This window comes from Thunnus thynnus, chromosome 16 (assembly GCF_963924715.1).
Source record: "Thunnus thynnus chromosome 16, fThuThy2.1, whole genome shotgun sequence".
Lineage (NCBI taxonomy): Eukaryota > Metazoa > Chordata > Actinopteri > Scombriformes > Scombridae > Thunnus > Thunnus thynnus.
The window spans coordinates 25811509-25825392 of record NC_089532.1 but is presented as its reverse complement, the minus strand read 5'-3'; the positions used below and the strand labels follow the sequence as shown (position 1 = coordinate 25825392).

Below are 13884 nucleotides of genomic sequence, written 5' to 3'. Positions count from 1 at the left end.
AATCTGAACCAGCATCTTCTGGTAAAGGCTTCCGGTCTCTATTCATTACCATGTTTTTCCCCGCACTGATGTGTGCCGATCAGTCAGTGCCAGTCTGACCATCTGTGTTTCCAACACTTTGGCTCAGAGCATGAAGTCTTGACAACCACCAAGACTGTTCTCCCAAGACAAACAACATCAGTCTTTTCAGCAAAATGCCCAATAATAATATATATTTATGTTCAAGTGACAAGGCCTTCTCACAGCTGTATGAATTCTGAATCTTGTCCTTCATGAGAAAAGGAAGAAAGAGTTTAACATTGTTATGGAGCCACAAAGTCCGCATAGGGAGGAGGTCGGGGTTGAGACCACTGTTTGTCCCTGTTCCCTTCAGAAAGACAACGTTGGTTTCTTTTAACCATGGCCATGATGGTACCCCAACCTCTACTAGGTAAATATTTAAACCTAAAACACAATCTTTACCTTTCCCTAAACAAATTGTTTTTGGGCCTAAACCAAACCAATCCTTGACCATAATGGTGCAAGAACAGCAAATGCCTTTAGTTTAGTTCAACAGTGATTTGGAACAGTTTTGGAAGGTACAGAGATGAATGATGTCTTGCCGATAGGAGCGTCATTTTTTGAACCCTTGACCTTTTGTCTATAGCCACTATCAGCTCAAAATTTCCTCTTAAAAAGTAATCCATTACAGAATATTTTATCATGCACCGGCTGGATTAACATGAAGTTGGGAATGTATTCCTGTCCTCCAGAGGTGAAATCCTAATGTTTCTGGTAAACCCCCTTTGCCACCCTAAGGTCAAGATATCAGCTTTGCCTATGTGATAGTCTGACAGATTTCCATGACATTTGCTGAACACATTCACACTGCTGAGTGGATGAACCCTCATAATTTTAATGACCCCATGATCTTTTCTCTAGCGACACACTCAGGACTAACTGAACAATTTGTACAGTAGCCTCTTTACTGATAAGGCTCCAAGAATAGCAAAAAATATCTGTTTCTAATTTACATTCGTATTTTGGGGTGTAATGAACAATTCAGGCATTCAAATATTAACTTGGATAATAAGAGTGCCCATGCTATTTATATGATGATTTACAAAGTGATTACATATGTTGTACCTCCTCTAAGATGCACTAAAGCATTAAACAATTGTGCATCCAGCCTCTTTGGAGCTTTGAAATCAAATTTGCAATTCTCTGATGCAGCTTGTGTTGACACTTGAAGTGACCACTATTACAGCTCTGGGAACAGAAAATAATACTCAGACATGTGTGCCATATCTTATAGTCTTCCACTCTGGCTCTCCATGAGGCTGAGCTTGACAATACGCACACATTAAACAGACCCTGACAAGGACATGAGACCTGTAATAAGTGACCTCTGATCAGCATCGGCACTGGGCTTTACAGAGGTGATCAAAGGACACATAAAAATAGCTAAAACAGATGACAGAAATGCATGAACAAATGAATTGACTAATCAATGTCAATGATGCCCCTTCCCCCCAAAAAAACAACATTTTTTTGTGAATGACTTCACATTTGTATGCTCTATAATGTTTCCAATGATAAAATACCACAGTTGGTTTGGATACTTCACAAATTAGAGTTCAGGGTCAGTTAATGAAGCTTTGGCAAAATTTCAAGATGGAAAATCACGTCCCTCGTCTTCCTCCTTTATTTCACTATGGGTGAACATTGCTATTTCCTCCTGTTATATTTCTCTCTGTCACATCCACTTTCCCACACTGTTAAAAATCCCTTCATTCACAATTCTGACCATCACCAATGATCTTTCTGCCCCTATTTCTCAAGCCAATCAGTCCCCAGATGCCATTCTTTAAATATCACTGCAATTCTGCCATTTTGTCTTTCAGACCTACTATTGTGCAACCCACCTCCTCCCCATCACCACCATGACCTCCATGATATCCAGGGAGACTTGTCCAAAGGTCATCAACAACCTGCTGGCTCTATACTCCACCACCAACAGCATCTAGACTCCAGGGGGATCCTGTTTATCTCCTATCTTCAAAAGGGCCTACGCTTTATGCAGATGCTTCACACTCTAAAATCTTTCTGTCGCTATCAATTAATATTGTTATACACTTCCGATTCATCTCTCCTTATTGGACTTACACAATGTGCAGTGTAGGGTGATATGAAACAAGACATATCACCCACATATCACCCTGCACTGCACATATTAAATATTTATCTGCAATTTTCTGTAGTGGTCCCACTAACATTTATTGCTTAAGTGTACTGAAGTAGCATCACATGAGATGGTCAAGCAACATTTGAGTTAAAAAAAAAAAAAGGGTATAAATGCAGCTGCAAGAACAATACTTTCCACTCATATCTTGGGATGTTTGATTTGAGAACAAGCTTATTTTCATTTGAATTATAACCATTCTAATTATGTATTAATTCTCTCTGCTCTTTCATCTATCTCTGCAGATGCCTGTAAACATATTGTCTCATCCATATGTTTATGTAGGATTAGCATCCAAGGCTGACAGTCCATCAGCGCCACGACGTCTTTCGGAGCACACACCGTAAACACACCTGTTACCTGCCCAGCATGGTGCTGTTAAACCGGAAACAGCGGCTACGCCTTATTTTTATGCAGTCTATGATCCGTCCGTGGCCAATCCAGCCAAAAAATCTAAATGGTAGCTGCTGTCCACCAGACACCAAACATGCCAGTGCTGTCAATGCTTGTGTAAACAGAGCACTAGGTGAGTCCCTATATCTAACTTTTAAAAAATGTATCCCCTCCCTAGTTCAAATCATTTAAAACAAAATGATTTAGGTATGTGTTTAGTCAACCTTTGGAAACACTACATTTTAACATGTTTAGTCTGTAAAAAGACCCATTTGGGCCATTTCCATATATGCAAAAGAAGTTTGCAGCTGGACGCAAACCTAAGTTGATTTAAAGGTGAAAAGTTTTCAAAAAACCTAGTCTGGATGAGCTACACAGCTCACTCACAAAGTAACAATCGAGTGACTGAAAACTAGCAAACAATGAAACCTCGAGTTCTGCATTGATTGTCCCACTAGGTAAAACATCTGTATAGTCATGACCACCATAATTGGACCAGTAATGATGATTAGCTTGTTCAGTCCCAGAGATATTCAAATGCAACTTTCCGATCGTGACAGTTCACAAGGGCTTAAAGCATTAAATGTGTTGGAATGTTGGAGTAGAATTCACAGAACAACCCAAAGCAAGGTTCCCATGCTTACTAACCTATTTTATCCCCAGCCTTTCCCGACCAATAAAGCAGAAAATGTCAACCTGCTCGTGAAACTACATGAAAGCAGCGGAATACCAAAGTCATTAGGATCTACTGTCTGGGAGCCACAAATGTCTGTATCAAATTTTATCTAGTGGATGTCCATATATTTCTCTGGCTGACCAAAACTGCCAACTCTATTACCTCTATAGAGATGAGATTTTCTTAAAAAATAATATCCCTAACACAGTACATAAACTACTACAACTATAAGCACCAGAGGGTTTTTTTGAACTCGAGGAAGAGGAGGAGACTAGTGTCGTTGAGCAATACATTTTATGGCATTATTTTGATTGTGGGGAAATCTGAATCATACTGAACAATGGCCAGAGTTGTTAAGGGAATCCAGGAAACCTTTGCCAGTGCAGTAAACATAATGTTAACGCCTGCACCTTATCACTATTGCAATTATGATTTAGTATTAGCCAAATCCGTCTTGGATACATTCACCAGCACAAGTGAGCCAAGAGAAAATAAAACTGAATACTCTGCTAGTTGTGAGCACTACTTTTCATCTTTTGTACCTTAAAATTGAGTTTTTTCCACTTTATGACCCTGGGTCACTGCCATCAAACCACTGTATATCCCTGTTCCACTTCAATTGGAAAATTAAATTAATTAACAGCTTACTGTTGTCAAGCCTCTTTATGGTACATGCACATGCAATGAGATATAAAAAATGTTCCTGTGGTAAGTTTTAATAACTCAAATACTATGAAATCCAAATCCTACGCCACAATTTGCAAGTGCTTGTTGTCTCAGGTACTCAACAGTATGAGGATATACAATAAGTTGGATGGTTAGTTTGGCTGTGTTCATGCCACTGTATGTTCGATCTGTTTGTATGCTAACCTGCATCATGTGGAATTTTGCCTGAGAAAAACAAATAAATAAAAAAACAACACAAATCTAAATCAAATTATTTTTACTTCAAAGTTGCGCTATGGAAGCTCATGTTTGATGTTCCAAATGGCATTGGAACTGAAACATCTGAGTGTCAATACCCAGATATCATGTGGGTAAAATGTGCAAGACAGAGTTCACTACTAAACAGTAACCTGCTACCAAATTAATGTTTTCACAACATGTTTGCTTATCATAGTGTTAACCTTTCAGGCTCAATTTTCTAACTTCCTATGGGTGAAAAAGTGGTCAAATGCAGTTGAATGTCATAATTAGAAGGGATGGGATACATTTCTCCATCATAGCTCCACTTTGAAATTTACTGTAGATTGATAGGACAGAAGCATTTTTCCCACAAAACAAATGCTTGTGCTCTGTTACTCTTAAAAGGCAGCAGTGTTTGATTGTTTTGTTCTCCTTGTTGCTCTATCATCACGCTAGTGGTGGATGTGTCATCACTCTAGCAGAGTCAGCTAAGCGTTACCAGGTGCCCCACTCCCATGTAGAGTCACCCATGCATGGTAGCACACAGGGGCAGTGGGTAGGGATACACCCTTTTGTTTTATAGGGAATTCTCTCATAATTAAGCCTGTGAGGACTCAGTGTCAGTCTGGGAACAGTGGGGCTGTAGAAAAGGAATCCATGGCTCCCAGTAACTGTTTTAGCAGGGTAGCCTTGAGGAGGTGGGGCAGTTACACAGACATGGAAAGCACGGTGATTAGCTAGCGGATACAAGATTAAGTTGTAGAGATGGTCTGAATCTAGATAGTTATGGGCTCTAGCTGGAAATGATGTCACCCCTACAGGGTTGATCTACCCAAACTATAGTGTTACATGCTGCAGACAGACCACCCTGACTGAGGGATTGACAGTTTAGGCTACTGTAACATTATATACAAACTTCACAATGAAAGAACATGAAGGCAACATGGTTGGCAAAGCATGTGCATGACTGGCCAAAACATGTGAAAACCTGTCTATGTCATTTTGAGAGGTAAAATCTAAAGGATTTCACATTACACGTTAGGGATGTAACAATACACTCAACTCACGATTCGATACAATTCACGACATGATTTTCTCACGATTTTTAACAAAATGAGGTTGAATACAAATTATGACTGAAAAAGATTGCTTTATTCATCAGACAAATCTACAAAATATATTATATCTTATCTTTATCATATTAAAGAGGAAGGGTATAAACTATGCAAAACAAAGCATACTTCATTTTCTTTGTAAAAGTGAAACTGAAAATATATTGAAATAAATGGAATTTAAAACAAATCCCAAATCAAATAAACAAATGAATAATACAAACAAAGGAAATCTCTTCAAATGAACAAACTAAGGCTTGGCCCGTGTTCCTAGCTTGGAATTTACATACTTTTTAAAGGAATATCAGCACATCTACATTTTCAGGCAGAAGCTGAGATCTGTGGACATTCACAATGTTTTCAGAACTCGCCATTTCCCACTCACTGGTGATCACATGGGTTGTGATTATAAGATAACTCTGGGTAGCTCTGGAGGTCCAGCTGTCTGTAGTAATTGCTATCTGCCTCTCTGAGGGTCTGAACCACCTTTGATTTTGTTTCCTTGTAAAGCGCTGGCATTACAAACTGACTAAAGTGCGGGTATGATGGAATGCAGTATTTGGGCTCCAATGTGTTGACCAATAGCCAAAATCCCACGCAAAACGGCCTCATATCTCTTGCCATGAACACATCAATGCACCTCACAATCTTTTTGGGTTGCAAATCCGCTTGTCAGCATGGTTTGGCCTTTTAGTAATTCTTTTCGCTCAGGCAGTGGTGACCAGAGCTTCTCACTATGGTGCTGTTTTACATGCTGCATCATGTTAGTAGTGCTATTTGGGTAGTTCATCGTTCTCTCACAATATTTGCACACTGTTTTTGTCTTGTCTGTTATCTTCTCACATTTTTCATTTTCTGACTAAAGGAAACTAAAATGCTGCAAATTCAAAAGTAGATAGTGCGCTGCTGTTTAAAAAGAGCATCGCAATTATCGTTAACATTTTTCATCTCACCAAATTGAATCATCACATATTTGTATCGCAAATTTACTATCTCACGAAGTATCGTTACATTCCTATTACACATACTTGGTCCAAGAAATACTACGGTCAAATATCTGCATGATAATATTCTATTTATTTTGGAGAGCTGAGGTTTTGTGGCTAAATAATCAAGAAGCCATCTCAATTTTCCAACTAATGTGCTGTGATCTAATGACAAGCCGCAACAAGATGGGTTGAGGGAAGAATAATCCCATAAAGCCATTAGAAATATCATATTCAAGCTCAAATACCATAATTATGATTAATAGTAATTATGATTAACTGCAGTCATTAGATGAAGATATATCTGAGCATACACATTAAAACAACATTGCATGTGTATTTTGGGGGACTGGTGATGAATGCAAGACTACTTACATTTCATAATTCATGTGTTTGCAGAGGCTCTGTAATCCAATCCTGCAATAACAGAGGCAGGTTTACTTTAGGATGAATAGCTTTCTGCTAATGAAGATTTTACTATCAACAGTATCTGTGATTAAACTGTGAGGCTGGACGCAGACACAATTTTAAGTTTGTGTTGAAACCTACCTTACTCAATTTGTTTTGGGGGATTTCTCCTATTTTATCCCACTTTGGAATGCCAGTTCCCTATGATCTGCCATCCTTGTCTCTGTTAACTCCATTGTTCATCTGGGGAGGATATAGACTGCAGTACGCTTCCTCTTTGATACACTGTGTGCCATGGAGTCATCGGTGCAGTGAAAAGGACCAGAATACATGTCGCCTTAAATTCATAGCAATAAGCCCAAGGTACTGCTACAGGGAATCAAATCAAGGGTCTCTGTGGAGGTGGACAGGAACTTTATTCCTACACCACCTGTGCACCCAGCGGTACACTATATTGTGCTACACAAAAGACAATAAGTTAGGTGTGAACCAACCCAGAACAGAACAGGTTTAGCAAACAGGATCAGGTGAAGCTGTTCTGTAAATAACATTGTCGACAATGTTTTGTCACACTGTCGGTCTAAGTATTGGGGTATTGGGTATTTGGGATGTTTGACCCATCACCTTATCAAAAATGTAGAGCTGCAACAATGAATTGATCAATTATTATATAACATTGCATTTTTGGTAAGGTGATGATTAGTAAGGAATGCTTAATTGATTAAGTGTTGTAGCCAAGACAAATCAATACATTTGAAGACATCACCATGTGCTCTAGTATATTGTGGTCAACATTTTTCATTCATCTGATGTTTTATAGACCATACAAGAATGCCATGAAAGTAGTGGCATTTAAATCCTCTCTGTTTGCTACAGTATACAGTATGTGTTTGCTGTAGAGCTAATATATGAGCATCCAGAGAAATGGTTGGGGACTCTAGCACTATCTTAGACAAGCACTTCTAATTTTATGTATTAATGTATCTAAACCTTACAGACTTGTTCAGGGGAATGATAAAACTGTCATTAAGTTTAACAACAGTAATGTCAGTTCTGTGGCAGGAATCTCTCTTCCCACTAGACAAACAGAAAGTGAGCCAGACTGTTTATGTTTTTTTAGCCTTTAGCCAATAACAGACTTATTCTTTTTGTTAAGTAAGGTGTGAATCTATAAACCATAGAAAAAACATTTTATTTGGTTTAGAAAAGGGTGAATGACCTACAGTTATATAACCTAATGTACACTAAAGCACGCAGACACAGAGTGTGTGACACATGTTTATTATCTCATATTGTCCAATTTAACTTCTAGACTAAACTCACAAAAACTCAATATAGTCTTTTAATTTATCTACTAAAGGAAAGAATCTCTGTCTGTGCGTCTGTGTGTCCTTTGCAAATCTCTTGAACCGTTTGTCCGATTGACTCCACACTTGGCAGGTATATGGTTGGGGAACAAAGGGAGTGCAGTGTCAAATTTGGTGGAATTTGGACACACGGCATGATTTATATTAATAAACTTAAACTCTGAATAAACAAGCGATCAGACGCTGTGCTTTGCAGCGGCGTGGTGGGGCTTATGGTGTCTGCGATTGCACTTCATGATCAGAGCTGTACAACCCTGTCATGAGAGAGACGAGGGGACGACATCTCTCTTCGTTTGATAATGTTAAAAGTTAGGCTTTGTTGTAGGTTTCCTGACTCATTTTAAAAAACACAAGAGAAAAGAGAGAGAGGGCGAGTGAATTCAGCGCACAGGAGGAAAAAACAGGCGGAGGCAGTAAAACTACCCAATAAGAGCGCAGATATGTTTGATTGGTAGCAGAATCAACCAATGGAAGGCTGTAAATTGCTTCTACGGTTCAACCTCAGTTTAGTCTCACTGGTGAAATCTCTGTCTGGATTAAAACCATTTAATTAATGAAATCCTTATTGTTTTAATTAATACGTTTGTCAGTTGATACATATATATATATGTATATATGTGGTTCTTGAGAAATAATAAGCAATCAGCCCGCTCTGAACAGGCATGTTTCGAAAGGGCACTGCACTAGTTGGAGCTAAATTCATTTGGCTTCACCATGTCAAAGGATACTGATCTCGTTATCACGTTGCGTCAGCATCTCCTTTAATTTGGTCACTTCTGCTGCACTGCGGTGATTATCTTGAATTTCTCCTTCCTTCACTATTACTGCTGGTGACGCCTGTCCATCACTGCACCTGTTTCCTCTACCCTGCTTGTCCAGGATCATTATCTGTATAAAAAACAAGAAAAGAAATATTGTTGAGTTGCAAAAAACATTTCATTTTTTTTCCAGATAGAAAATCTGGATGTCCAAACTGACTGCTGAGGATTGCATTCAGTCAAATGATGTATTTACAGTAAGTGGCGTGTAGTTACTGTATATGCTTTAAAACAGGATGTAAAAAAATGACATCTCCATGACAACAGTAGAAGTTGTTTTGAGCTGATAAAGGTTTTATGGGAGAAAGCGGCCTACTTCCCTCATTCTGCTGTTCAGAAATACATCCGCAGTATAAACAACCATCTAATTGCCATGAATGTAAACAAGCTGGAAAATACATTGTGGTATTATCCTGGAAAGTGATGCTCCTCTAAATTCCATGATATTCCCTGAACATTACTTAAGTTCCCTCCTTTTCCCTGTCTGCAATATAACTCTAAAATTTCAATGATATTCCAGCTCTACAAACAGGTGGGAAACATGTTAAAGGATTGGAGTTTTTCCCACATGGAGAAGATACAATAGAAGAGAAAAGTACAGAAGAGGGTTGAGTCTGGTCCTAGAAAGTTTTCGGGATACATATGGAGGCACGCTGAAGACGATACTTGAGGTTTGTAAAATAACCTTTCTATTCCATGTCATCACTGGAGAGTGTGAGAACATATAGTGCTGGTCACACAGTGTATCTAAGGCTGCAGACATGCAGGACAAGCAGAGAGTTGAGCATGAAAGAGCTAGCCACCAAAAAGAACAAAGAAAGAAAGAAATTAAATTCAAACCAGATCTAAATTGCTACAGAATCACTGGAGTGTGACTGGGGTGATGCTCAGAGGAATGTAAACTGAACAGGAGATAGAGTTTGCGGATCATAACAAACTGAAGGAGAGATAAACAGACATTCAAGTGGGATCTGGAACTGCTTCTAGTGGCTGCTCCAACTCCAACCGAACGAGAGCCCAGGAACAGAGGGAGCGCTGCAGTGTTTTCCCTGCGCTCATTTAGCCGCAGTGGGTCACCGGCTGCTGTTTGAGAAATGTTCAATAAGTTCTATAACCATTCTTTCTCCAAAACAACATTTTTAAGAATAAGTGTTTTCTCCAAACATTTGTAAACAACATACAATTGCAAACTTTTTTGCACGGCAGTCGCCATGACAAATTGTCAGTTGATTGGGTACAGACCCAAAACTAAAATGATGTCCAAACACCACAATTATATAAAAAAAATACAGGAAACACAAACTTGACTTAATTGCAATAACTCATCCAGGTGGTTACTTCAGTCTAAGTATCATTTCCCAAATACAAACAAAATAAAATTCTTTACTGACCAAGAAAAAAATGATCTTTTTAATATAACACAGTGTTTGCTATTTTGTCTAAACTTTGTGTTTTATCATGATGGGAACATGAAAATATTAATACTAACAGAGTAATAACAGATTACTACACAGGCTTAATTTAAGAATTTTGTATATATTATGCCTGACACTAGAGATTTTTTTACATTATTGATTCATCTATCTATTATTTTCTCAAATAACCGATCAATCGCTTTATCTGTAAAATGTCAGTAAATTGTGAAAAAGATATTCAATTTATAATAATACGAGACAAGCAGCAAATTCTCATGTTTGACAAACTGGAACCAGAAAAGGTTTGGAGCAAAATTTACTTGACTGAAAAATTGATTTTCAAAATCACCATTTTCCATTCATCAACTAATCAATCAATCAACTCATTATTTCAGGCCTGATTTGTGTTACCATTTTATTGCAGAGAAACTGCATTGACATACTGGAGAAAAAAAGAGTGCAGTCCTTTGTGTTATGTCTAGGTATGTCTTGTCTTAGTCTTTTAGCTGCCATGCAAACACAAACACACATATTAATGACTGCGTGTCAACATCACACCTTCCATCTAATTAGATGGCAAATACTTGGAAAACACCAAACGTCTAGACTTAAAGGGAAACCCTATTTTCCCATCATTTTGAGTCTAAGTGACTAATGGGGACAAAATTTTTTGAAATTGGTCCAGCATTGAGCGAGAGCGCCGGCCAGCAGCCATGACACAGGTTGTAATGTAATCCTTGGGGGCAATTGCGCACTGTCAAAGTATGTTAACTAAAACTGCTTGTTTTTGCCACTGACAGAATCAGATTATTATTATAAATGCCTGACAACGAAAGTAAACACATAAACTAGCCGTCCGTAGCAGCATTATGGCTAACTTTTTAGTTTCCTTACAATCCAACCACAGTGAGTCAGCCTCATACTGCACGTGTAAACAAACCGACATGCACGGATGAAGATGTGGGTGACTTACATACTGTAATTTTCACACAGTTATGTGTTGAAATCTTACCGTGTGACACTACGTTTGGTCCAGCGAGCCACGTTTTTTTCATCCAGTTGATTCTGTGGAGATGAAACAGTCTCCAGGACAATAACGTTTTATAAACGCTGTAAATCCGTTTGCAGCAATAGATCAGACCCTGCAGAAAAAGCTGCTACATGCGGCTAGTTCCTGTGTTTACTTTCATTGTCAGACCCTTATAATAACAGTCTGAGCCTGTCAGTGGCGAAAACAAGCACTTTTAGTGGACGTACATTGACGGGCACAATTGCCCCCAAGGATTACATTGCAGCCTGTTTCGTGTCTGAGGCTGAAGCGCTCTTGCTCAATACTGGAACAAATTCAAAACTTTTTGTCACCATTAGTCACTTAGACACAAAATGATGGGAAAATAGAGTCCAGGTTGAAAAATATCGCATTTTCCCTTTAAGTCAGTCTGTGGGAAAATCAACTGTTGTGGATAAAACTCATCATCGTTGGAACTTTCACTTTCTAGCCAAGCTAAAGTCAGACATCAAAATGTCTTTGAGATTTTGTGAAGATAAAAATGTGTAGTCACTGATTGTTAATGACTAGAATTAACTGGGAATAAGATTTCCAGTTGGACTGAGGTTAGACATGAGGATAGGATCAGCTAAGATAAGATAGGGTCATCAGCTTTTTTCTGAGAAAATAAGGTGATAAAATTCTATCAATGCAGTTGGATGTGAAAGTAACAATCTACAATACCAACAGGTATTAACCATCTTCAGAACAAAAAACAAGAAACTTTGGTTAATTCAAAAGCAATGTAATCTCCCAGGAAAGGTCGGTAAGGGAAGCTATTTAGAGAAAATGATCGGTCAGTGGGTTTATTTTTTTGTCTTCCAGTCACTGTTATAGTAACCAGATAAAACCAGGCACTTACTCACAGAAATATAACTTGATTTGAAATGAACTCGAGCGACCTGAGCTGATAATATCAATATGTTGTCAGACATGCAGCAGATGTTCGCATTGGTGATGGATCTTGTCATGCGAAGGAGAAGGAAAAACAAATAACAGAAATGCCTGCTGGATAGAGAGAACAGACATACACAGACGGGTGACAAATTAAAGGAAAAACCAACATGAAGTGTCTTAGTAAGGTGTTGGGCCACCAGATGCTGCCAGAACAGCTGCGATGCGTCTTGAATTTGAACTTTAAGAAACATGTTAAAAAATGGTGAAAACCATAAAGTACAATTTAGCAAATTTCAGACATATTAGAAACTGTCTCTCTTTGGATGCAGCCAAGATATTTATGCATGTTATGATTTTTCCCCATATGTCTTATTGCATCACATGTTGGGGGCAGGCTGGAGAAACAGCCATCAGATCTCTTGAGTCCTTATATAAACAAACTCTTAAAAACTCTGGACAAAAAGCCAATGCATTTCCATCACTGTAGGGTGACCCTTAACTGAGAATTTTAGATTATTTTCAAATCTGTGCCTAGTTTCTAAAATTTTAAATGGCCCTTCCTCCACTTCGTGACTTTGTGTATACCCAATCAATAAGTTCTGTTAGATCCTCCAGAATATCCTCTATATGAAATGGTACCATACCATTTCATTGGACTGCATTTGGGCAGGCGGCTTTCTCTGTAAAGGCCACAACTCAGTCAACAGCCTTATCTGATGACATGAAGAGCTGCAGTTCCATCATTACATTTAAAACCAAATTAAAAAGTCTGCTAAAAGCTACTCAGCTCTGTAACCACTGACTCTAAATTTTATCTCATGGTCTTCTCATGAACACAAATAATCTTGCTTTTAATTTGACAATCATACATTAGTCATTTCTAGTTGACATTGTGGGTGTATGTGATGTGATATTGTGTTTAGCTTTGTATCTTGTATTAGGTGTCTTGTGTGTTTTTTGCTTTGTACTGTTTGTTATTGTGCTGTTATATGTTTTAATTGTGACCTGCCAGAGGCCATAGCATATGATTCACATCATTTTCATACTCATCAAACCATTCAGTGACTCCTCGTGTCCTGTGAATTGGGGCATTGTCATCCTGGAAGAGACTACTCCCATCAGGATTGAAATGTGTCATCATAGGATAAAGGTAATGACTCAGAACAACTTTGTATTGATTAGCAGTGACCCTTCCCCCTAAGGGGGCAAGTGGACCCAAACTATGCTAGCAAAATGCCCCCCATAGCATAACAGAGCCACCAGATCCCCTCACTGTAGGGGTCAAGCATTCAGACCTGTACTAGTTTTTCCTTTAATTTGTCATCCGTCTGTATATACAGAGAGACATGCCTGTAGATACTGTACAGATAGAGACCAATGTGAATACATTACCTTCAGCAGGGAGAAACAGTGCTGGATTTTTCTCATGTCTGGTCCCAATGACAGTGTCACCTCTGGATCAGGGTCATCCAGAAAGGCCTTGACTAACTCTTCCAACCTAATCACACACAAAAACACAAACACACACACACACACGCACACACAAACAGACCTAATAACTTACCAAAACTTGAACCAATGCCACATTCCATGTTACAGTCCATCTCCATCACACTCAGCACTGGCTCAACAGGCAC

At 38.6% G+C, this 13884-nt stretch overlaps 1 protein-coding gene across 1 annotated transcript in view; it reads right to left on the bottom strand.

Annotated features, from left to right (window-relative positions):
- kif6 (kinesin family member 6) overlaps positions 1-13884 on the bottom strand; it is a 66716-nt gene that overhangs the window by 24272 nt on the left and 28560 nt on the right. Inside the window, exons 11-12 of the mRNA XM_067613860.1 lie at positions 13640-13745; positions 8798-8957 (exon numbers count right to left, since the gene is read on the bottom strand). Of these exons, the coding sequence (XP_067469961.1) occupies positions 8798-8957; positions 13640-13745 (266 nt within the window). The remainder of the gene's footprint in view (positions 1-8797; positions 8958-13639; positions 13746-13884) is intronic.